General features: G+C 42.2%; 1 protein-coding gene across 1 annotated transcript; it reads right to left on the reverse strand.

The window, feature by feature from the left end:
* On the reverse strand, positions 1–26,308 carry HRH3 (histamine receptor H3). The gene is made up of 3 exons (XM_078652950.1): positions 26,047–26,308; positions 15,388–15,554; positions 1–897 (listed from the first exon to the last, which is right to left on the reverse strand). Exons 1-3 carry the CDS (start codon positions 26,306–26,308, stop codon positions 1–3), a joined length of 1,326 nt encoding a protein of 441 aa, XP_078509076.1.
* Between the last annotated feature and the right edge of the window lie 662 nt (positions 26,309–26,970).

Here is a 26,970-nt window from a genome sequence, read left to right on the forward strand (position 1 = left end):
TCATTTCCAGCACTTTTTGAAGGATGTGTGTGGCTGGATCTTGAGCTTCTGGGGGCACAACAGTTTCCTGAATGCCCGCTTGAAGCTGTAGTGGCAAAGCGGGTACAGAATTGGGTTAACAGCTGAGTTCACCCAAAGAAGCCAGAAGGAGACCTCGTACCAGTAGTCGGGCACACAGTGGTCTTGGCAGGCGGCCCTGATGATCATGAGCAGCGTGTATGGTGCCCAGCAAAGGCCAAAGATGCAGACGATCACGGCCAGAGACTTAGCCACTTTCCTGTCTCTCGAGAGACGGAATCGGTGGGCAATGTTCTGCGACATCAGCTTCATCTTCTTCTCTAGGGATGGTGTTGAGGCTGTAGGGATTTTGCAGATCCTGTTGAGGGACCTAGTCTTGCCCTTACATGGCACAGTGCTGCCCCCTATGGATATCAGTGATGCCCTCTTGGGGGATGATGCCAGCGGTGGCGAGGCCTCTTCAGAATCATGGAGGTCCACTGACTTCCTCTGCTTTTGATGCAGGGATGTCAAGACCCTTACAGAGCTAGGCTTTGAGTCTGGAATGCCCCTAGCATCATCGGTAAAGGACGGGCTCCGGATCTCATGGGGATGATCCGACCGGCCACGGGCGCGCCTTTGAATGTTTAGGTAGATGCTCAAGTTGAAGAAAGTAACACTGAGGAAAGGTGTGAAGAACTCAAGGGTGGAAGCGGTGATGAGGAAGTACCAATTGTAGTAGAATTCTGCAAAGCATTTTCCATCCGGTATGATACTGTGTCCCACAATGTACTCCCAACTGATGATGGCTGGACCATAGAGGAGAAAGGCCAGAACCCACACCATTGTCATCTTCAGCACTGCGCTCCTGCTGTTGCCCTGCTGGGCTCTGTAGGACACCTAGAAAAACAAGCACATAGTAAAACATTATCTTATGATCATGGAGCTGATCCACAAATCCTGTGCTTCTCATGTTAGCTGGTTCCTTGCTAAGGAAAATTACAATGACTAAACTTTATGTCAATAATAATTCACAATTGTGATGGCCTGTGGCAGGATGGACCTAGAATGTAGATGTAGGTAAGCATGCCCAAAACATTGATCATAAATTTCCATTGATCATAAATTTCATGGGTATTTGGGGAAAATAAATTTACATTAAGAAATGATATTAATATTTATACAACTTGTTCTAGCAACTGTTGTGCCAAGGAAGTCAAAGATGTATTTTGTACTGCTAACACTTGAGTTGGTTGCCACCTGCCATTGGACCAAGTTGCTGCTCCGATTGCGGTGTACTATCCTCAACCAAGACAGATATGAAAGCTGTTTTTGCAACAAAAATAATGAATTTACTCTCTTCCTCCCAGCCTATTTTATTAAAAATTAAAAACAGAGTAACTATTATATTGTTATCTTTTTTATAGTTAGAAAACATAATAACAGTACAGTTCTGAGACATAGTAAGAGACGTATTCTGCTTCAGGCCTGGCAGGACTCTTCCTGTTTTGTACATAGTCCTCTCTCACATTACAATATTATGCTTGTTTCCATGATTCTAGTAAAAGGAATTGTGGGGCTGTGCAACCAAATGAGACTCACCCTGGGTGGTGGGAGGGGAAATAGTTTTCAGGTCCCACCTACTTTAAGGTCACACTTGGTCTCAAGACTCATCCTCTGTAATGTCAAGGACCTCATCAGTAATTGACACAACATGATATCCTCCAAGTTCAGGTTCTTCATCCTGTACATTTATTATATTTAATTAACTAGATGTGATATATATAGGGAAATGTCTACAGCTATTGCAGATAACATCTTTTGGCTATAACATAAACATATCTGAAATAAAAACTACAACCAATGATACACATTTTAGTAGGCAGTCTTCATACTTAACTTGGTACCTTTGTGTATTTTCAAGTTGTGCTTTTGTAATAAACCCCAGAACAAGATACAACAAACAAATTAACCCAATACCAGCTAAACTTGACCACCAAACTTTCAAAAATGAAGCTCATAACATCACTCCTACAAGTAGCGCTGTCAACGTAAGGTACTCTGAAAGCCTGAACCCCTAACAGTAATAGAATGCTATTCATAGCATAAGGACAAGGGAATTTTACAAGAGATTGAGGGGCCCATTAGGATGGCGTGCGGATTGCCCCCGCTAGGCTGCCAGTAGGGCCACTTTTAGGTTTTGCCCTTGTAGATCATTATATCATTCTATTACAATGTTAGTCCCAAGCATAATCTTTAGTAAATAAGGTTATTTTGTAACAGGACCAGAGCTTGAGAATGTGTTTGAATATTTATTTGTAATATGTTATTTGTTTTCAGTATTGTCTTTGTGATTTGTCCAATTGTTTCTAAAAATGGCATCAGCAAAAGGTTTTATGTGCGAAGATCATCATCTTTCCAGCTTTCAGGAACAAGCAGAGTTGTAAAAGAAAACAATATCGAGCACAGTTGCTGCATTTTTCTAACTGGGGGTCGATTTTTTCAATTTTTTGGTGGTTTCACCCTAATTGCAGTTTGTGGTAGAAACAAGTTTGAAAATCATGGATGAAGCCAGAAAGTTATACATTTCTGAAAACTAGAATATATTTTAAAACAGTAATAACAATTATACTAACAATACTAGAGGTTGCAATTAATATATTAACAAATATCTATTAAATTACTTAAAAAACTATATTTATTTAACATAAATAATATTAGAACATTGGAATGTTGGGAGCTCCATTGCAGACAATGGAGTGCTCCCTTCTTCTACGGGCCGGTAAAGGCCCGCAGAGCAACATTCCAATGTTCTACAAAGGCTTCTCGAAGTTCGAGGGGATTTATATCCCCTCGAGCTTCAAGAACCCTTTGTTTAATTTGTTAGAACATTCTGCCCTCTAGTGGCAGAATGTTCTAATACCCTTATAGCCCTTCGTAGCAGAGCTATATGGCTATTAAAGTCCCGCTGTTTCGTTAAAGTCCCTCGCCTTCGGCTCGGGCCTTTAACGATTCAGCGGGCCTTTAATAGCCGGTATAGCCCGCTACGGCGGGCTATAAGGCTATATTAAATTCAATGATGTTCTTAAAAAACTATATGATATACAAAATAAATTATACTCTTACCTTAGATAGTGTGTTATATGATATTCTGATAGTCTAAATATTTTTGCCATGATAATTATGTCACCGAATATTTTTTTGCAAACTTTTGGTCAGTCACCGATATCTAGTGTGCTTTCTGCTCCCCATTGACTGATTGGGGGTAAACAGTCCCTATGTGCCTCCTGGGGCGGCAGAAATATTGTCCTGCCTATGCAAGGGTGGGGTCATGGCTCTATGGCTTTATTGGGCCACCCCACAACTCTTGTATTTGTTTACTTTTTTCCACCTGGTGATAGTGGCTTTCTGCTCCACCCTCCGGGTCCAGGTTCGGGGTAAACACCCTGCAATCACCCACTTGGGGGGCAGAAAGACTATTGGGCCTGGGACGGGAAGCACTTCCCCATGACTAGGGGGCTGCTTCCTTCCAACAAACATGTCCATGGTGTCTAGTGTGATGTAACCTGGTTGTGTATTGTCCTCCTAAAGTAACCTCCAAGCAGGGATCCTCTAGGGCAGAGGTCTTCAAACTTTGTGATGCCGAGACCCCCCTGTCAAAAACTTTTAGGCGTAAGGACCCCCTCCTGACAAAAATTTCTAGAACTTGGGCCTCTTCATCATTGCCAACTGTTGACAACCATAAACGCCCCAATTCCCACAGCAAATCATTTATACATTGGGGAAATAAATTAAACAGTGTTTAGCAAACCAAAGGTCAGTGGTTGGGGTCGTGGTCTAAGGTGTGGCTAAAAACGAAGGGCCTAATTTATGAGGCATTGGCGTAGGGCAGCACCGCTAGTCTTCTTGCTGCGCTGCCCCACGCCAATGTGAAAGGGCAGGAATTCACCTTATTTGTGAAATATGGTGCATTCGTGTCCTTCTACCCTTATGTTGGCACACAAATTGCTGCCTAGCCCCAACAAAGGCAGGATGATTTTTGGCACAAAAACAATCCTGAGAGGGCTTTTCCTCCTTCCATGTGTGCTGCAGAATGCATCACACGTGGAAAGAGGAGAAAACGAGGAGAAATGAAAACATTTCCCCTCATTACGCCTGCTGTGGGGAGGCGTGAGGTTTGGCACTGCCCCAGGTTAACATGGTTTTGTACATCTGGGGCAGCGTCAGGGAACACCCACCGCAACGCCTATGGAACGCCTACTTGACATACCCCCAGATGCATCAAGTATCCATTTTGCGATTCCTTATTAGCGAAAAATAAGGAATCGCTAATAAGGATTAGCAAAATGCTATGCAAGAAGAAATCACTTTAAAAATAGCGATTTCTTAAAATTCCTTAATTGCGATTTGCAAATTGCGAGTCGCAATTAAGGAATACCTCCCCATTCATTCCTATGGGCCTAGAGGCCCATAGCAATGAATGGGAAGAATTTTCAATTTGCGAATCGCAATTAGCGAATCGCAAAATGAGAATGCGATTTCAAGGGTGCAGGGGTGTCCAAAGGACACCCTGTTGCACCCCTGAAATTGATCTGTGCACATATGTTGCGTACACACATGCTCTTAGGGCATGTGTGTGCGCAACATGAAACTTTGAAAAATGCACTTTAGTGCATTTTTCAAAATTTTTGCAAATTACCACGAAGTTCAACTTCATGGTAATTTGCATGGCCTATTAGTGAAATCGTTATTTTTTAAACTTTGATGCATTGCATTTAAGGAATCTCAATTTGAGATTCCTTAAATGCAAGTAATCGCAATTTAGCGAATTCTCAATTTGCGATTTTTGCATTTGGGATGATGCATCCCAAATGCAAAAATACGTGTCGCAAAGGGGCAGATTCTGAGAATCTGCCGCTTTGCGAGCGGTTTTTAGCGTCATGCATCTGGGCCATAGAGTAAGGCAACGCAGCGACTTGCGCTGTTTTGTCTTCCTCCATATCTATGAGGCCGTGCAAAGGCACCCAGGGTGACTTTGCCTCACTTCATAGATATGATTGAGATGCTTGTGCTACGAAGCTTCAAAAACCCAGATGCTTCCGTGGTGCAAGCCTTTCATGAATGAGCCCTACAATATTTTGTTTGTTTTTAGGTCTTTCGCCATTAGGTAGCTACATAATGGGTAGCTTCATAATGGGTAGCTTAAATGAAAAATACAGTTTAAAATGTGTTACTCTGTGGGAAATGCACTACATAGTACATTATAAAACCTCTATTATTTAATGCAGTGCAGTCTGTGTGTAACCATGAGCAACAGAATTAAAATTGGTTGGTGCAGCAGAGAATAGTGACATGTATTTTTAGTGCTATGAGGTCACAGCCTGTGACAGAAAGCACTGTGAATGTGTCATTCATTATTTTATACCTGCATTACACACATTACAAGATGGACTGCTACAAAATATGCAAAGAGTTTTAGTATAAAATGGAGCATCCAAAATGTAGATTTGTGTAATATCAGACCATAAGTAATGCATTTTATGTTTGCAAAACTGTCTTTTCAACACCTTTTCAGGGTACTAAGCGCTGTCTAAATACAGGTATGATTAAAAGCACACACTTCACACAAGCAGGCACCCTGACATGAAGACTTAGGGTCCGATTCCGATCTGGGTCGGAAAGCACTCCGACCAAGCCAGATCCGGGGTGTTTGCCGACCGATCCGGACTCCTGCATTCCGACCGAGCAAGTACGATGGAGCCGTATGCCGTCGGACTCGGTTCGGTCGGACTCCCATAGAAGTCAATGGGAGCCATTCGCACGATGCGTACATGGGGTCCCATTGACTGAATGGGTATGTCACGGACAAGTGAACCCCCTACAGTGGGTATGCGTCTGTGCCGTCTGCACCATACTTGCCTGTGTTGGGGAGACCCATGGGTCTCCCCCTGTGTCCAAGTCGTAAGGCTGCGGGTAACAGGGGGTCCGACGCAGACCCCCGAAGTCTGACTCTGGGAGCTATTGCGAGCCGGACACTCCGACTCGATCCGGCTGTCTGAATCGAGCATCGTACTAGCTTGGTCGTGAAACGTCTCCATTGCGCGCCACGGTTTGCTTGTGACCGAGTGGTACGGAGCGGTCCGGAACCGAAAACGATTCAGACAGAGATTTCGTGCTTGTTCGCATCATACTTCGACGTCCAGACCCGTGTAAGACTCAGACGGAAATACAGCCTCTGAATCAGATCCGCTAATGCCAAACCCGATCATGTGCCCTTCCGACCGAGATCGGAATCGGCCCCTTAGTTGAAGGATTGTTTTACCTGCCTGCTGGGCCTCTTCCTTTTACAGCACATGACACTCAATTAACGTCAGCTTAAGCATTTTAAGGTTTGCGTTGTGTTTGTCCAGCGACCCCCTTCCCCGGACTCCAGGGCCCCTCTGGGGGTCACACCACCCAGATTGAAGACCTCTGCTCTAGGGAGAGACAGATCTGAAAAGCAGACACAGTTTCTAGTGCAGCCTCTTACACATTGATCAGTGCTTAGGGAAGAGTTATGACCTTTGGCACTGATCAAAAGTGAAAGCAGTCTGTACCATTAGTGCTGTCTGCTTTCACTTTGGCTTTTCTGTGATGTCAGCATGCACTGCGCATCACAGCAAAACAAAAATAATCAAACTCAAGAACCTAGGGAACATTTTTTCTTGTATCCTGACATTAATTTTGATTTTGAAAAAGAAAATGTTTCTGGTGTTTTCACCAGAACATTCTCTTTTCCATTATGGTGGACTACCCATTGACATCAACCGCACTGTGAAAGTAGAGTAGTAGACGCCAAAGGGTCATCCACTGCACTAAAGTAGGTAATTGGCAATCAAACAAATAACGGCTCAAGCTAATTACTGTACTAATAGCAGCTAAGCGCAGCTACTACATCATCAACATAGAAACTATTAGATCAAAGCGTTCATAGAATAAGATGCCAAAGCAACTACCACCTGTCCACCCTCCGGCCAAAAGAACTTGGGCCACCGCCAAACACTTAAAACCAAGACAGGAATCTGGGGGTAATTATGGTCTCGAATGTATCACCTGTAGTTAACATTGATTAAGTTACTCAAGGAGATTTTTTACATAATTCCCTACACATGAAGCACTTTCCCTTCAGTAGATTTCCCTCTAAGGGTACAAGCTAGTCTTGTCTTAGTACTTTGTCAAGTAGACCATGCCAACATTTTTTATCTCAATCCCCTTTCTACATGCTTCAGAAGCTACATACAATTCAGAATGCAGATGCAAGATAATTCTTTAATCTTCCTAACATGGCACACATCATACCAATATTCAGTCATTGCCCAGGCTGCCAGTGGCTAGATAGATCACTGTAAGTCAATCTGCATCACACATTGAGCCATCCAGTATGCTTGAACTCTCAACCATCAGCTGAAGTGTCTCACCATTCTCAAGGCTGTTGTCCAGAATCAGAACAGATGAATGATCAAGAATCGAGCTTATTCATGCTCGAGACTGAGGAGAGTGGGCCAGTGGATCCTGAAGAGGTGATAAACTCTAACCCACTAACTCAGTGGCTCACCCTTACACCCACTTCATGCTTATGAGTACACTTCTTGGGATTTATTGGGAGAGACAGTATTTATGACCACTTCTGATGTGTAGCTTTTGAATGGCAGTGTGTCAAGAGTTGCTGTTGCTCTTCGATTATAAATGTGCACTTGCAATCCTTCCTTTATTTGTATTATTTCTTACCTTTCGGTTTTCTCATTTTTGAGTCCCCTTTTGACCTCCTTCCCTACACTGTGCTTTTTTTTAGCTCAATGCATTTTAGTATCTATCTCTTGCTTACCTCCTCTGCAGTGGCGGCTGATACATAATGGAGGTGTCGGAGGGGAATAAAAAAAATCACTTACCTTTGCACGGCCGCCATCTTCGGACGTCACCTCTACTCGCTTCTCTTCCCGGAAGTACACAGGCTCCCCTAAGCCAGTCACGACGCTGCTGTCACCAGGACAGCAGCATTGTGATTGGTCTGAGCACTGTTGTTTGGCGCTCAGACAGGGACTGCAAGCCTGTGCATCATCTCCACCCAGGCTGTGCATTACAGCCCAGTGGAGAACATGCAAAGTGCGCATGACTGTTTGGCTGGCCCAAGAAGGCCGGCCAAACCGTCATGCTCACTTAAGTGCACATACCACTCCTCCCCCTGCTGGGTGTGACGACAGCAAAACACCGTCCCAAAACTGGCTACAGCAAGGAAAAATAAAATGATAATACCAGCCAGTTATTGTCATTTTATTTTTCCTTTTTTACACTGCTGAAAAGCAATGGGGCAACACTCCTCCTCCATAGCTGAGGAACCACCACTGCTCCTCAGCTCCGAACCAGTCTGGTCTGAGGTGGCATCCTGGAGTCCTCATCTGGTATCGGTCTGCTTAAGAGCCCGACACAGTAATATCTGCTGCGGAAACCGGTAAGCCTCATATTGTTTTTATACCATATGAGTTCAATCCATTGTGAAAAATGAGATACAGCTCAGGGTTTCTCTCTCACTTCTCTTCCCTGTTTTCCCCAAATTCTTACCACTGGTTAGCAAACTATATTTTGCACATGCTAAGGTTTTCACAGACATCAGCGGCTTTCGGCGGGTTTGAACATCAGGAACAACTTGTCCCACTCTTGACTATTCATCTCTTTAGAAAGTCTCAAACAGCTGGAAGCCCGTTCCCATTCATTACAGCCAAGATCTGGAGTGGATTCCCTTTAAAGTAGGAATAATTCACAACCACTGTATTTTGAAGAGTATGGAAACTGTGGTTCTTCCCCTCATGTAACTGTATTTGAAGACCAGTCCAAAGAACAAGGAAGAAAAAGCGGGAAGGCATCCGCATGTGCAACTGCTTCTATTCTCCCACTTTTCAGCAATACCTCCTGCTCAAATGCATCTACCACTTTACTGCACCGTTATTATGTCTCCAACCATCATTCACCACAATCAGTACAGGTAATATAAGCCAAACCACAAATCACTTCCTGCCAAGAATGCACTACAAAAGGACACAAGAAACCCATTGTAAATCGCAGCGCTTATCAGCCTCATCAGAGCGTAAGAAGTACTACTTAATTTCTACAATGTCGTACATCTAAAACCAAACAACATACTTCATCGACAGACTATTGATATCACGACAGCTAAATCAAAGTAACACTATTCAGAAGCCAGACTGCTAAACACAACAGCTTCACATTCAACACCTAAACCTCACCACATTACCACAACTGGATATGGTATCAGAAAATTGAGTATTTGATATTGTGCTAACATATTATCATAGCAAAAAAAACAATGACAACAATATCAACAAGGCAAGAATGTATATGTAAGGATAAGTATTACATACTTAACTCCACATCAATGTACCTTGATAATGATATAGCTTTAAGGTACATAGAGGGGGTTTAAGATTAGTACATGTATGCTTACTTGATATTTCGGTTGTAACTACATTTGCCACAAAATTGTGGTAGCGGGATATTATAAACCTGATGTTCCTGCATTCAATCCTTCAACTACAAACACAACCTGTACATTCCAAGGTCATCTCATTTACAGCACCCAAACAGTAAATCAAAAAACCACTCCAACAACAATTATACTAAACTACATACTTTGAGAAGTCATACAGTCATGCCCAACCACATTATCCCAAGCCACCAAACACTGCCACATCACTCACAACAGACTAAAAGCAATTTTATCAATTGAACAGGCCAATATACACCCAAACATTAAACCATCAACCACACATTCAGCTAAGCGCAAACAACACATGCTAAAACAAAAGCAACTACCACCACTTAACAGTAAAGGAGTATCACGAGCCACCACGTTAACCTTACAATCAAAGCCACATATTAACAACAAAAAAACAATAGACACCTAAGCCCCTAAAGTTAAAAATAACTGTTATACACAAATAGATAAACTTGACCACTATACAATCAAGTTAAATCAAAGAACCACATATCCAATGTTTAATCTCAACCACCATATCTTCCAAAAGCTAATTTCATCATTTGCACCACAAACAGCTGAAAGTAACCAATGTAAAGCACACTACAAAGCATATGTAGTCATCAAATCATTTCAGCAAAATATGTGCATTACTTCAATAGCTAAACTTAATTGCCACAAAGTCAAAGTCCAAACCAAACTATCGAATTCCAAAATCCTGAAACAAACTACTACCCCTCAAAGATACAATAAACTACACTGCAATGGATATACACAGATATGGTATTTCCAGCAGCTAATAGCAGTTAGCCATACCAACACGGCCAAATCAATTTACCACAAAACTGACAACTTAAAACAACCCCACAACTCCCATACCACTAACAAATAAAAGCAACTACCAGACAAAAAACTAACAACCACACCCCAACAGGTAAACAGAAAAAGCAACGCTTAATGTTGTAAAAGTAAAGAACACCACACGCAAAATGAGATGTGTGGTGTGGAGAAGTGTGGCTCAATGGTTAGAGCAGCAGACCCTGATGCAGAGGTCTAGCCCGGGACCAGGGTTCAATTCCCCGCCTCTGCGGGCCTTGGGCTCAAAATTCCACGGACCTGATAATTCTCGCCTCGGTGCCTATTCCAATCATGGAGTCCCACACTGCAACTCTGGGCAATAGCTTGCTTAATCTCCACAACGGCCCCCACAACGCTAAGGATGCCTGGCCTCCACCTTGGGGGTGCCCAGGAGTGGACACCTCACAGGGAAAGCCAGGATGGGTTCCACAGCGGTATTCGTACAAGCGCCTTGAGACCCTTGCGGGTGAGTAGTGCGCTATACAAGTATACAAGTATCAAGATGTTTAAATTTACACCAGGCTTTTTATATTCATGTTTCTTTCATTAGCTTCACATGTAAAGGTTTGTCAGTCAGTCCAAAAACTACAAATATTCACCAAACAGCTACAGAAAAGCTGAACCACATTCTTCAATTGCTGAACTCACCCACATCAGACATAATAAATGAATCATACAAATTAAACCACCACGTCGCAATAGGTAACAACAATCACCATCTCCGAGTACTAAAACCAGTGGTCACCTCCTGCCATTCAATCTACCCACCACAACTCGACATTGCATTTGTGTGATTTGATGCATAATTGCATGAAAGACCTGAAGAGAAAACAAATGTTCTCCAGGATTTCCTGTGGTAAATACTGAAAATAATTAACTCATACCAATACTTTTTGTAATTCTTTTTTTTAAAACATTTGGGTTATAAGCAGTGCTTTGCACGTGCAGGACTATATGCAGGAATTATATTATAGTTGATATTCAGACAGTATGTGTGCATACATATGCACACAGAAATAGAAATAAATTCAAACAGATATAAAGAAACCAATATATTCTGTCATATGTGTGCTAACTCAGAATATAAATAATGATAGTAAAACAAATGCCTTCATAAACAAATGAGAAAACTAGAAAGACAAAAACACACAAGAACATAAAAATGGCTGCAAACCAGGATACAGAAACAAAATGATATAGAGGCACAAACATGTAGATCCAGACAGAGGGGATTATTTACAGTACGAAAGTGGTCCACAAGGCCACCAGGTCCGTGGATGGCATTACCTCTGCCTTGCCAGTGGAAGACCTTACTTAGAGATCTCATTCTCCACCAGGCAGGCAGGTATCTCTCCGCCTTCAGTGGAGCTGCTGCTCGCACATCTCCATTGATGTTGTGTGTGATTTCATAGAAAAACGTTTTCATGGAATACCAATACTGAGAAACCATTTCACTTAAACTATTTAATGGAAATTTGCAGGATGAATGGCATTGACCATTTCATAGAAAACAATACATAGAATGCTTTTTTTCACCAAATTGACTTTTGCATGCTTGTTTATGGTGTAAATACAATGGTTGCAGGGCTTTATGTCAGAAACATTTTCGTCAGGGGTATTTATCGCAGTTTTTTACGTCAAGGAACATTATTTCAGAGTTATATATTTTACACTATCAACCAATTACTTTGGATGCTTTTAATTTGCTGGCCCCTCCCCCCTAAGCCTGGAACACCCTCCCCATCCTCCTACGGCAGACCCAGGACCTGCTAACCTTCAGAAGACTTCTCAAGACCTGGCTATTCGAGCAGTAGCAACATTCCCCCCCCACCACCCAGCGCCTTGAGACCCCCATGGGTGAGAAGTGCGCTTTACAAATGTTCTGATTGATTGAAACACCATCCATCCCTGACCACCTCCCTCAAAACCCTAAATTTGCTATCCACCCATCTCACTATAAATCCTTCACTACACCGAAACTCCACCCAGCCCAGAAGCCTAAAACGCCTAACTATCCACAACTCTTTATTCCTGAATCCTAAAAACCTCTGTCTCCGCCTAAACCCCACCCATCCCTGAACCATGAAAGCCCTCCCCACCCCTAAACCCCAATCACCCCTGATCCCTAAAACAACCCTCACCACCCCTAACACCACCCCTCCATGACCCCTAAAAACCTGCTACATCTCTAAATTCCACCTAACCCTGAACCTTAAAAAACACTTTCTATATCTAAACTCCACTCATCCCTCAACCCTTATAACCCCTCACGAGCCTAAACTCTGCCCATTCCTCAACCATTCAACTCTTTCTGCCCATAAACTCTGCCCATGTCTGACTCCTAATTGCCCTCACTATCCCTATTTTACTACCATTCCCGAACCCTAAAAAACATTCACCAGCCCTAAAGGCTACCAATCGTGGAACCTTAAAAATTCTCACGACCCCTAAACTCCACTCATCTGTGAGCCCTACAAACCCCTCACCACCCCTACACGTCTCTCTTTCCTGAACCACAAAAATTGCTCACTGCTCCTAAACTCCACTTATATTTTAAGCCTAAAACCCCTCATTGCTCCTTAATATCAACCATCTCTGAACTCAAATACTGTGCACTGTCCCAAAACTCCATCCAAGTTTAACCAGTTTAGCGTGGTGCAAAATTCGCCATGCTGCGGGTGTTCTATTGCACGGGCGGGGCCGCGTCGTACGTGCGCAGCACTACCGAGATAGTGCTGCACCCGTTGGCCAACGGGCGCAGCAAAGGGGTTAATGTACTTTTGGATTTTTCTTAAAATTATCTTTCCTTTAATTTTTTTGCCATTTATATTTCCTTAAGATGGTCTTTCCTTAAAACTGGTTTTCCATGATTTGGTTTCCTCCAGTGTGAGTTCTCAATTTTTGTTTTTCCATTAATTCACATACAACACGCCACAGACGCTTTGGTGAGCATGCACCAAGTTTGATGTACTGCTTGGCAGGTTTTTTTTTTATTTCAAGAATATAGTTCCAAAGCATGAGTTTTTTCTTGAAAAGTCAAAAGCAATGTCCTTGATGTGCAGGGAGATTTCTCCCTACAAGGGGCATTGGGTGATGCCCTCTGGCGCAGGCAGACAGGTCAGAGTTTTCAGACGGCAGATTCAGCAGAGGCCCTGTCATTGGAAATCTAGCTCTCCCCCTGACTCTAAATAGACAGGTGGAACTGCTGGTTTGGTGGGGTGGGAACACAGATTTACTGCAGCCTTCCTGTTCCATCAAACTGTAAATGACCCCATAGATGTAAAAAACCTCAGAGAGAAACATGTACACACACACACACACACCTACACACCCACCCCCACACACAGACACAGACAAATACACATACAGGTATGAAGACACAGATACACAAAATCAGATGAACTAAAAGAGAAAAAGACACAAGCAGGCATACACACAGTCACAAATATGCACAGCTTAAACAAATCACACACATTGATTTACTAGCAAAGTACTCTGAAGACATAGGGCCTTATTATAACTTTGGAGGTCTGTGGCCATGGTGACAGTGCAGGCACGCCGCACTGGCAGTCCGACCACTCCCTTACGACTTGGGCAGTCGGACCGCATTGGCACCAGCGCAATCGTCAGGTGTCAGAGATCCCTGGCGGTGTTGCAGTAGTCTTTAGACCCAATATGTTTGACGGGGCCGCTGCAGCCCCACCAAGCATATTACGAGTTTCCTCTCCACCAGGGTTTTCATACAAGTGAGTCCGCCATGAAAAGTGTGGCAGTGAGTAAACAAAGGTGGCCCTACAGGGCCCCCTGTTGCTTCTACACCAGGGGATGCATACAGGGGGACACGTGTTGTTCCCCCCTGTCTGCATGCATCCCCAGTTCCTGGAGGGCAAGGATTTAACAGTCCATGCCCTGCAGGAACCTGCAATGGCGTTCCCATTGTGGTGCCTGTTACGGCTCTCCCAAGAGCCTATAAACAGGCACAGCTGTAGGCCTGCTGCCGCAGGACCGCCCGACCCGGATTCCAGTTGGAATCCAGTGGGTGATCTATTTATGGCTTTGGTGGTGTAGGAGCCGTGGCGGCCCGCTCCCGTACCACCAAAGTCTTAACAAGGGCCATACACAGACAATTCCAGCCTCATAGAGTCAAACACATCCTTTCACTGGTTCTGACAGACGCTTTTACAAACTGAAAGGTAGACACACACATACACACAAACACAAAACAGATGGGAGTGATGAGGAAAAGTAGAAAACAATCAACAAAGCTATACACGCAGACAAGAGTACACAATGGCAGGTGGAAAACAAAGAAATGGAAATACGCCAACTTCTACAAGGGCACGCTTGGAGCCCAATACAAACACCCAAACACACAGACACGCTGCGTCCGCATTCATTAAAATGCACATTTCAAAAAGATATGGCTGAAAAGCAGATGTGCAAACATGCGAACATGTGTGTATTTTTGATTAAAGCGACCGCTCTTTGTTCCCGCGCTGATTGGCGGCCATGCTGCACGACTGCCCCTGTTTGCACAAGGGAGTGGCTCATATTATTGTGAGGGACTTTGAGCCCGGCTTTCAAAACCTTTAAGTGACAGGCGGTGAAGTGTTGCTATGGGGATTTCAAAACCTCACAACCCCCCTGTGGAGAGGGCACGCGCCACAATTAAGAAGGACCTGCCTTGCCAGTGTATTAAAGTGTCTAGTGCAATATTGCTCACAATTAGTCTTCGTGGCACCCTAATATTCTGTGCCAAGAAGAATTATAAACTGCAAAGGTGGATGTCTGCATTTAATGTCCCTGATTCCGATGGGCACAAGCACCACGTTGACACCAATACATTATAATTGATGGTAGCCTGGTAATTGGTCATCGCCTATGAAAGGAGAGTGAATTTTCTGTTGCTCCTCATTCTCCAAGTTAATTACATTTGCAGCGGGAAGAGCTCTCTGACACTCCTAAGGGAATAAATAAATTACCAACTTATTGCGTGGACTCACCGCTCTGGTCACGGAGAGGAACCTGTCGTAGCTGATCAAGACGATGTTGAAGACGGAAGAAGTGCAGAGGAGGTAATCAAAGACTAGCCAGAGCTTGCACAGGTGCCTTCCGAAGGTCCAGCGCCCCGTCAGCACGTAGGGCACGTAAAGCGGGATGCAGAAGGCACCTTAGGGAGACAAGATATCCAGGGGTTACTCTCTGTATGGGGCGGTCATCCATGTTTGGCTTGAAATTTGCTATGTTTCATATTGAGCTTCATACTGGAAGTTAGCTTCTCTATAAGGACAGCTCATTTCAACCACACTAAGGCTCAAGGGGCTACCATTTTGTGTCTAGGATTATACAATTTTGTCAAGTGTGGATTCCAGTGTTGGAACTCAATGTCTCTGAGTTGCATGATAGACAACTTAGATACTGGGCCATACTGGTACACAGTCAAAATATCGAGTAAAAAATATCGAATGGACATAATATCGAGTTTAAAATATAGAATGGACAAAATATCGAATGGACAGAATATAGACATCAAAAATATCGTTTTTAAGGTAAGTAATGTAATATTGAATGTTAAAAATATAGAAAGTTAAAATATCGAAGTATATAATATAGGTTATTAAAATTATCGAATTTTTAATAATATCGAATTTTTTATAGTGTTTGTTATGTTATTATATGTGTGAAAAGTGTGTATTTATGTTATAATTAATGAATTTTGTTTTTTTAATTTTTGCGTAATTTAATTCCGTAGGGGGTTGTGGGTTTATAGGGGAATAGGGTGGGAAGTAATTTAATTATAATTAATTAAATATGTAAATTTATATATTGGTATTCATTTTTAATTGATTGTTAATTAATTTATATTTGGTAATTAATTACATTTTAATTGCCAATTAATTTTAATTAATCGATTAATTGCTAATTATGTTAATTAATTAAATTTTAATTGGCAATTAAATTTAATTAATTGATTAATTGCTAATTATGTTAATTTTACTAATTTCTTTTCTGTAGCGGGTTGTGGGTTTATAGGGGAATTGGGTGGGAAGTAATTTATTTTTAATTAATTAAATATGTTAAAATATTTATTGGTATTTTTTAGAAGTACTTGTTAATTAATTTTTATGGGTAATTAAATAAATTGTAATTGCCAATTAATTGTATTTAATTGATTAATTGCTAATTATGTTAATTTTACTAATTTATTTTCTGTAGCGGTTTGTGAGTTTATAGGGGAATAGGGTGGGAAGTAATTTATTCATTATTAATTAAATAATTCAATTTATTTATTTGTATTTAATTTGAATTAATTGTTAATTAATTTTTAATTGTTAATTCATTATTTGTTAATTTGTAATTAATTTGAATAGGTAACTAATAGTAATAATTAATTGTAATTTGTCATTTTAATTGATTAATTATGATATTATATTAAATTGGTAATTACTTTTAATTAATTTTGTATAGATATTAATTTATATTTTATTAAATAATATATGAAGTATTTACTTTCCCTACTGTTGCACTCTCTGGAGTGGGAATAGTAATTTTTACCCCTACGCTATCCAACGCTTTCCCTACTGTTGCACCCACTGGAGTGGGAATAGAAACTTTAACCCCTACGCTATCCAACGCTTTCCCTACTGTTGCACTCTTTGGAGTGGGAATAGTAATTTTTACCCCTACGCTGTCCAACGCTTTCCCTACTGTTGCACCCACTGGAGTGGGAATAGTAATGTTTACCTCTACGCTATCCAACGCTTTCTCTACTGTTGCACTCACTGGAGTGGGAATAGTAATGTTTACCTCTACGCTATCGAACGGTTTCCCTACTGTTGCACCCACTGGAGTGGGAATAGTAATTTTTACCTCTATGCTATCCAACGTTTTCCCTACTGTTGCACTCTTTGGAGTGGGAATAGTAAGTTTTTACCCCTACGCTATCCAACGCTTTCCCTACTGTTGCACTCACTGGAGTGGGAATAGTAATTTTTACCCCTACGCTATCCAACGCTTTCCCTACTGTTGCACTCTCTGGAGTGGGAATAGTAATTTTTACACTTACGCTATCCTACGGTAATAATATTGGATATTTTTTAATTATATTATGTTACTATATATATATGTTTTAACAAATATGATTGTAACTTTTTTTATAACTTTAATTAATTATTTAATTAATATAAGGTATTTTAAGTATTTTTAAGTATATTTTAGTAATTAATTTTTAATATTAATTGGATACAAAGTCGATATTATGTCTGTCGATATTTTTTCGCCGATATTTTTGGCAGTCGATATTCTGTCCCTCGATATTATGTCAGTGATCCAAAACTATTTCCAAGTTCACAACCACTTCACTCTCCTTCAACTCATAGCCTATATGATATCTCAACTGCCTTAAAAACAAGACCACACCTCTTCTCACTGAGCCACAACACCATATCCTCTCAGCCTAAACAATTAGACTGAATCTTCTCCCACTTAGCCACTAGAATACATCTCCTCAACGTCAACCACTAGACCTACCTCTTCCAACATTTATACTAGATGGAATCTCAACTTTACCACTTGACAATACCTACCTCAATGTAGCTACAAGGCCCTACTTCATCCAGCTTAGACACTGGTACAGATCTCCTCAACCTTAACCACTAGGTAATATCACCTTCAACATTGCAGCAGACCACATCATGACAGTCCTTACTAGTATGCCATAATTCTTCCAACTTAAATATTTGGTAGCAACTTCTCAAACTTAACTACTAGACCACACTTCTTTCATTTAGATAGCAGACACCTTCTCCTCATTCCTAAACCCTAGAATACTCCTCTTTGAACTTAGATACCGGAGAGCATCTCTTCACACCTAATCATTCAACCACATCTCTTCCAAATTAGATACCAAACAGAATCTCCTCACACCTAACTACTAGATCATACCTCTTCCTGTTTAGTCTCTGGACCACATCTCCTCAACCCCTACAACTTGACCACACCTCCTCCTATTCCTGTGATGCTAGCGCACATCATCTGACCTAGACACTGTGCCACGCCTCCTCAGCCATAACTACTTGCCCATACGTCCTCTGGCCTAGCCTCTAGACAATGTCTCCTAATATTAACAACTAATCCCTATTTCATCTGTCTTTGCCACTGGACCACATCTTCTCTGACCTGGCCAGTAGGTCAAATATCCACCTTAAACATATTAACCTTTTTGGCTCAGATGTGTCTAAGAGAACATATCTTGGATTAGACATTAGACAACATCTCCTTTGATTAACTACCAGTCGGTCAAAAAACAACTTTATTTGGTTTATCATAACCATAAAGCATGAAGTTAAAAGATATAAATAGCATCCAATAGAAAACATCATGTTTCAATAAAACTTCTAAAACATTACCAAATCTTAACTACCAGGTTACCCTTCCTCCATCATGTCCTTTGGATGCCACTTCCTCAGCCTTGGGCAGGTTTGTCATCTGCTGGGCTGTGAACACTGTTCTGAACCACAGATCCTAACAGTTCTAAGACCTGCCATTTTCATCATAAGCTGTTATGATGTATATTTTCCAATATCTCATCTTGCTACAATATGTAATAGAAAGGAATGCTTTAGTTTGTTCTTGTCTTGGCTTTGGAAATGCTTCATATCTTGGCCTAACACACAATACAAAATTCTGCTGCCAGACCTCTTCTTGGCTTCACATTTCCCCAGGACTTCACCTGCTGAGTGTGTTCAAATCTTTGTATGTGGTTCAGCAAGACTTTGGTGATTCTGGACCTATTTCCAGAATCAAAATTAATACAAAACAAACACAAATTTCTAACATTCCATTCATATTCAGCTCAATGATCTGATCTACAAGTCTCTTGAGAGTTCAATCTTGTCACCTTGCAGGGTTTGGTAGGTAGGCTTTCTGCAAACAAACTGCAATGTGCTGCAATGCTTCTCCTCTCCATTGTAGGCATTACAAGCACTATGAACACTTTCAAGAAAAACTTAAAACATTTCTGCTTGCTGCATAACAAGATATCATAATCCACAGATCAGAAGTGCATGACACCTATCCAACTAAGTACTGCGGTACTGTTTAAAAAAGCATAACTTAGCAACAGGACAACACTCCACATACGTAGCAATAGAACCACATATTTTCCTGCTTAGCCACAAAGCATCTCTTCCTTAGACTTGACCATTATACCACATTTTCCCGTACTTATCCGCAAAAGCCACACCACTTTGACTTACGCATTATACTGCATCTCCCCGAACCTATTCTTTAAACCACACATCCGGGGCCTAAGCCGATAGTCTACACCCACTGCAACTAAACCACATTTCCTCTGCTTTATCCACTAAACCACATCACCTCCTGTTTCTCCACTAGGCCAGATCTCCACCAATGTATCCACTAGACCATGTCTCCTCTAGCTTGCTTAGTAGACTGCACCCCCCCCCCATTTATCCACTAGACCAGATCTCCTCAAGTTTGTCCAAGAGACGACATCACGCCCAATGTATTCACTAGACCCCATCACCTCTAGTTTGTTTACTAGACCACATCTCCTCCAGTTCACCCACTAGACCACCTAATGTTGTAGTTTGCCCACTGAAATGCATCTTGTTCGGTTTCCCTAAGAGACCACAGTACCTCCAGCTTGTTCATTATACCACATCACCTTTAATTTACCCAATAAAACACATCACCTCCAGTTTGTCCACTGAACACAGCTTGTGCACTAGGTATCATCTCCTCCAGTTTACCCAATAGAATATAACACCTCTAGTGCGAACTCTTGAACACATCTCCTCCCATTTACTCAATAGACCACATCACCTTCAATGTGTCCACTAGACCATATCTCTTTCCGTTTCTCCACTGCACCACATCACCTTCACTTTGTGCATTAGACCACATCACCTCTAGTTTGTTCACTCAACTGCTTAGCCTCTACTTTGTCTACTAGGCCACTTCTCTTCTAGTTTCTCCACTAGACCAATCTCCACAAGTTCATACACTAGACCATATCTCCTTTAACTTGCCCTCTAGACTACCTCAGCTCCCATTTCTCCACCAGACTACATCTCTACTATTTTGTCCACGAGACCATGTCACCGCAAACGTGTCCAATAGACCACATCTCCCCTAGTTCATAAACTAAACCACCTCATGTTCTAGTTTTCCCACCAAACTCCGTCTCCTTCAGTTTCCCTATGAGACCACATCACCTCCAGTCTGTCCACTAGACCACTTCACATCTAGTTTACCCTATATAACACACCAACTCCAGTTTGCTCACTTGACCACATCACCTCTAACTTGTCCACCCAGTCACATCTCCACCACTTTACCCAACAGACTATAACACCTCTAGTGTGTACCACACACAGATGTGTAGGACCACATCTCCCATTTACACAATAGACCACATCCCCTTCAATTTGTTTACTAGACCACATCTCTTTCAGTTTCTCCACCGCACCACATCGCCTTCACTTTATGCATTAGACCACATCCCCACTAGCTTGTGCACCAGACCACACCTCCTGCGGTTTAGCCACTAGACCACATCACTACCAGGTTGCTCATTAGACCATACTCCGCGCCCATAAGCCATTAATCTGCATCTTCCTAGCCTCAGCTGTTAGGCCACATCCTCTTCAATGTTCAGGGAAATCCAGGTTCCAGTGCACAACCCTCCAGCCAGAGAACACATTGAGTTGTTTTTTAACAAAGCAGCCGCAGCTCCCACTCGTTGTTTCATCGCTATATTTATAGCATGAAAAGAATTAATTCCAGAAAGAATAAGTCCCATGCTAGAAATCATATTATGGCTGAAGGGAGCAGAGCGGCAGCAGGGAACAGTCTTCAAGTTGTGATTGTTTAGAGTTAATTAAAGAACACTCATGCCAATTGGAGATCACACTGCACTGTGGAGGACTTGGGAATTAAATTGCTACCACACAAATGGAAACTCGTCACAGGAAAAGCAATGTCTTGGCTCCATTGTGGCTTTTAGTTAAATTTGTACTGCAGAAAAAGTAATGCCTGCAATACCATTTTTGCTTTAGTCTTAGCATCACAGAACATATTTACTGGTCTGTTGCAGATGTTAATAAAATATGATGTATGAATGTTCCATTTATCTATAGCTCTGTATTGAGGTTTCTGATAGTTATTACTCATTCCCAGAGTAGAAATGCAAGGGGGTTGATGGAGATAAAGCGATTTACCCAGGATGGCACAAGTTGTCAACTAGGGAAGCTGGGATCAGAAATCTTATTTACGATCCACACCAATGACTTAAACCAGCGGTGCCCAGAGTAGGTCCAGAAGGGCTGGCTCTATGACAGATTATAAGGATTACACCTGAATGAATAAGTTCCGTCTGTATTATTTGATTCCATTTTGCCTACATGGAAATCTTAAAATGCGACATGGATCTGACACTATTTTGAACATGCCTGAAATACAGTCTCTGTTCCAGGTCAGTCATTGGAGGATATCTCCTGAGATTTGAATACTAGACTACAGATGTATGACGTTACAACGCATACATTCACAACGTATACCATTACAACAAAATTTTTACAATGTAGGATCCATTACAACGCAGGATCCATTACAACGCATGCCATTACAACGCAGCTGCTATTACAACGCATTCCATTACAACGTAAGTATGGGTAAGTATTTTTTTTTTAATTAATGGGAATGTAATAGTAGTGCAAGTGTTGGATAGTCTAGGGGTTAAAATTACTATTCTAACTCCAGGGGGGTATAATAGTAGGGTAAGTGTTGGATAGTGTAGGGGTTAAAATTACTATTCTAACTCCAGGGGGGTATCATAGTAGGGTAAGTGTTGGATAGTGTAGGGGTTAAAATTACTATTCTAACTCCAGGGGGGCGTATTAGTAGGGTAAGTGTTGGATGGTGTAGGGGTTAAAATGTAATTAAATACTTACCCATACATACGTTGTAATGGCATGCGTTGTAATAGCAGCTGCGTTGTAATGGCATGCGTTGTGATGGCATGCAATGTAATGGATCCTGCGTTGTAAAAGTTTTGTTCAAATGATAGTGCGTCGTTTTAGTTGCGTTGTAATGGCTGTTTCCCCTAGACTACATTATCGCCAACTTCGTGGCTAGACAAACTCTCATTAAATTAAGGCAATGGAATTACACGGAAGTGGGGGCCAAATCATGCACCAAGGTTGACAAAATGATTCAGCTAGAAATGGTAAACTGGGTGGTATAATGCAGCACAATCTGTGGCAGGATTATTTCATTATTTTATAATTTAACAATTATTAATAGTGTCTGGGCCAAGTGACACCTCAAAGTACAAATTGAATCCCTGAATACCGCAATCAGCACTGAAAGGAACTGTTAACCTCTGAAAAGGAACTACGTGTAGCGCTCTCTGTTTAGTAAAGTGTTATCCATTTGAGCTAGAAACAACTTTTTGGGGAAAATCTGCACGTTAAGCAGCAGATGCTGGATTATGTATCAAATGTGTCAAATCCATGTTTATGCAGAAAATGCAAAAGCCGCAGAATGACATAATTGCAGTGTCACTGCCCTGAATCTAAGTACCTTACCACCTGGCCTCAGATCTAGCCTTTGAGCTATGTTCCTCTCCCCCAGCTTAAAAGTTGCACCATATTTCGTCTAACATGTTCATAAAACCACGTGCCCTCCAAAGTAGTCACTTGATTCAATCTCCCTTAACCTTACCTCACGAGATATCTAACACCTTAGCCACTGGAACATAGGGGCATATTATCTACAACTAGCGATATTTATCGCTAAATAGGCTTAGCGACATTTTTTTATCACCGGATTTTATTGCAGTGATAACATGCTATTAGCAACGTTTATCTCTGGAGCGATAACATTTCCAGCGATAGCAGCGAAATGCGTGAATATCGCTGTAAATCCAGCGATATTCACGCATTATCTCTAACAGGGACTTAGCCTGAATATCCACCTCCCATTGGATATACAGGCTAAGAACTGGTCTGAGCAGGCGTTAGGTTTTGGAGATATGCGCGCTTAGCGCAAATATTTCCATCGCTACACCTGCATTGCTAATAGGCGATAGTGATGCTAGCCACTGCTTTCAGTCACTAACAGGTTGGGTACACCCACTTTGCATGTCATTAGCGATAATTATCGCTGACATGCAAAGCAGGCCCCAAACCGCTCTCTATCGCCTACAAGCTGTCGCTAACTGCTGTTAGTGACAGCTTGCTGATAAGGCGATAGAATTATCGCCACTTAGGGTCCGAAAACGGCCGCTAAAGCGGCGATAAACTCTTATCGCCCGCCTTGATAATATGCCCCATAGAGACTAAAACCTAGATCGCATCTCCTCAAAAATGTCCACCAGACCACCATTCCTCAAACATATCCACTTATTCACATCCCCTCAAACTTTATCAGTATTACACAACTCCTCTGAGATACTCGATCATTACACTGTCTCTAGCTTAGCCGCAAGGCCATGCAATGTAAGGTGGACTTGTAGAGCGCTGCTTGTCACCCGTGATGGTATCCAGGCGCTGAAGACCATATACCAATATCACCTATAACGTAACCACAGAACAAACGTTGCTGTTGGACCACATCTTCTGAAGCGTAGAGTCTAAACTACCTCTCATACATCATAGCACGTAGATCTTCTCCCTTAACCTCATTCAGTAGATCACACACCCTTACCTCTTGAGAACAACAACATTTACAACATGACAGTGTGACCACATTACCACAAACCGAGTCAGTATACCACCAGTGCTCAAACCTATGTATCAGATCACATCTTCCCCAAATAAAATACCACACCAGACCTCCCTAAAAGTACTCTTTTGAAGTTGCCACCAGGAGTCCTTCTGAGATCAGCCACTATGTTATTGAGATCAGTCACTATGCTTCCTCGTGCAGCAGCCAAGCATGGCTACAGCTAGCCGGCTAACACTCCAACTACACTGAGTAGAGGTCTCATTCATACATTACTTGGATTGAAATCACATAGAGCAAGATTCCATAGTGCCTTAAAAGAACAATCTTCTAGAACGCACATTGTCAACAACAACATATTTACTAAATATTACCTCCCGAGCACTCTTAAATATCACAACAGGTTATATTCAACAAAACGTTTCAATAAGTCCTAATCAATTTGGCACAGTCTCCTGAATACAATGTTCAAATTTAAATCCAATATCCTGGAGTAAGTTGTCCAAATGTTTAATTCTTCATATCCTTTTCTTCACACAGGTACAATATATTTCTTCATCAGAGATAGCAGCCAACACGTGTTTCGTCGTGATATATATACACAATGACTTCCTCAGTGCTCCTCATTGACCATGTTAATCCGATTCACCATTCCTCATTAGAAATATCTTCTTCTCAAGACTTCGTATATTCCAGTTCCAGTGTTATATCCAAATTCCACTATATTCTCATTCTCTCAGAACGCCGATCGCGGGGGAGTGTTGATACACGCGACCCCCGTATGTGGTTCTCGCTCATGTTATTAGTATGAGAGAGGAACGTAATGGATATTGATTACGATTTCGAAGATAGAGAATTTTGAATAATACTGACTTGGACAGATACGGTCTTGAGAATATAGTGGAATTTGGATATAACATTGGAACTGGAATAAAACTTGACCTAGGTAAAACTTGGTGGGTGTTGGGTAACCGCACCCTCTTCCCTGGGAGCACCCTGATTACTGTACATTGTTTATATATATATATTTGTTTCCCCGGGATTTGCAGAACGCCCGTTTGCCTGTTGGTTACCTTTTTTCTTAGTAACATATTTACTAACCTATATATCCTTAAATCAAGCACTACACCACATTGTCTCCAAAGTAGTCACTATAGAGCTACTGGGCACTAGCTTGCAACTTTCCCAAATTAGGTCTGGCAACATCTCCCCAAAATCAATAAAAAGATTACTTTCCCCCAAGGTTTGTTCCTTCCCACCCCTCCACACTTACCTACTAGATCACATCTCCTACATTTTAATTATTAAGCAAAAACGTCGTAAGCCTAGGCATTAAATAACATCTCCCACAACTTAGCCACTGGGCAACATCTTCTGAAATCCAAGCTGTGGATACTTCTCCCACAATGTGGCCTCTAGACCACAGCTCACCAATAGGTATTGGACCACATCACCCACAACCTAGCCACAAGGCCACAGATTCTCAAGCCCAATGATTGGCTAACTTCTCCTACAGCTTAACCACCAGATGAAATGTTCTTATCCCTAGACATTAGACCACATCTCCATTGCCTAGCTACAAGGGTGTGTATTTTCACGCCTAGGCATCGAGCCACATTTAAACAACTTTGCGCCCAACCACATTTTCTCAAGCCTAGGCACTGGACGGCAATGCCCACCGTCTAGCCATAAGAACATATCTTCTTCGAGCCTAGACTTTGACCAACATCTACAGCAACTTAGCCACCAGCCACATTGTCTCAAGTCTGGGCATTGGACCACATGTCCCACAGCCCAGTCACTAGACTGTATCTTCTCAAACATAGCCGCTAAGGCCCTGGCACTGCCTCATGTATGCAAGGTGTCTGGCTTGAAAGTGTAACTTCTAGGAAAGTAAGGGTATATCACTTTACCTACTAGGAAATCAGAGATGGCAAGGTTGAGTAGGAAGTAGTTGTTCTGTGTGCGTAGACTGGAGTCCACGATGAAGGCCAGCATCACTAACGCGTTCCCCACCACAGTGGCGATGATCAACACAGACATTAGGGTGGCCAGCACGATGGTCCAGGCCACTGGGAAAGTGCTGGTGTAGAGGTCTTCTTCGCCATCCTCCTCATCGTCCATCACAGTCCAAGCCGAGGCGTTGGGGAGCCAGACCTGCATGGGGTGGGCCATTTCAGCAGTCACAGGTGGTCCGCGGCTAAAGAAAAGTGCCCATCACAGCACCTATCTTCAGCTCTGGAGGGTTCTGGCCATCAGACCAGCAGCAGGCTAAGCACTACCACAGGGAGCTGGCCATTGTCGGTCCAACACTAGTTGTGAGTCCTCTCTTCCAGCTGTCTACTTCGGATCATCTCTTCACTTCCCTGGGGAGCTGTCCCCTTCAGCACTGGCCAGATGTGCAGGGCAATAACAAAATGCCAAATCCATCACCAGCCCTGCAGCTGAGTCCTGAAGAGGTATATTGTAGCTCCTGTATGCAGTTTCTCCCCACGTATGTCTAGTCCATATTAGCCTGCAATCCAGTCCCACAGATGTCTAGTCAACAGTAGCGTGCAATCCAGTCCACAGAAGTCTAGTTCAGACCTATATGTGCTCCATACGTAGAGGTGTCTAGTTCAGCAACAGCCTTCAGTCCAGTCCCACAGATTTCTAGTCCATACTAGCCTGCAGTCCAGTCCCACAGATGTTTAGTCCATACTAGCCTGCAGTCCAGTCCCACAGATGTTTAGTCCATACTAGCCTGCAGTCCAGTCCCACAGATGTTTAGTCCATAGTAGCCTGTAATCCAGTCCCACAGATGTCTACCTATATGTGCTCCATACATAGAGGTGTCT

This window comes from Lissotriton helveticus, chromosome 7, assembly GCF_964261635.1.
Source record: "Lissotriton helveticus chromosome 7, aLisHel1.1, whole genome shotgun sequence".
Taxonomy (NCBI): domain Eukaryota; kingdom Metazoa; phylum Chordata; class Amphibia; order Caudata; family Salamandridae; genus Lissotriton; species Lissotriton helveticus.

Excerpts from the sequence above, each read along its gene's own strand:
- HRH3 (XM_078652950.1), bottom strand. The coding sequence starts at position 26,308 with ATGGCCCACCCCATGCAGGTCTGGCTCCCCAACGCCTCGGCTTGGACT. Across the intron at positions 15,555-26,046 it reads CATCTCTGATTTCCTAGTAG|GTGCCTTCTGCATCCCGCTT; the intron begins GTAAAGTGATAT and ends TGTCTCCCTAAG. Across the intron at positions 898-15,387 it reads TCCTCTCCGTGACCAGAGCG|GTGTCCTACAGAGCCCAGCA; the intron begins GTGAGTCCACGC and ends TTGTTTTTCTAG.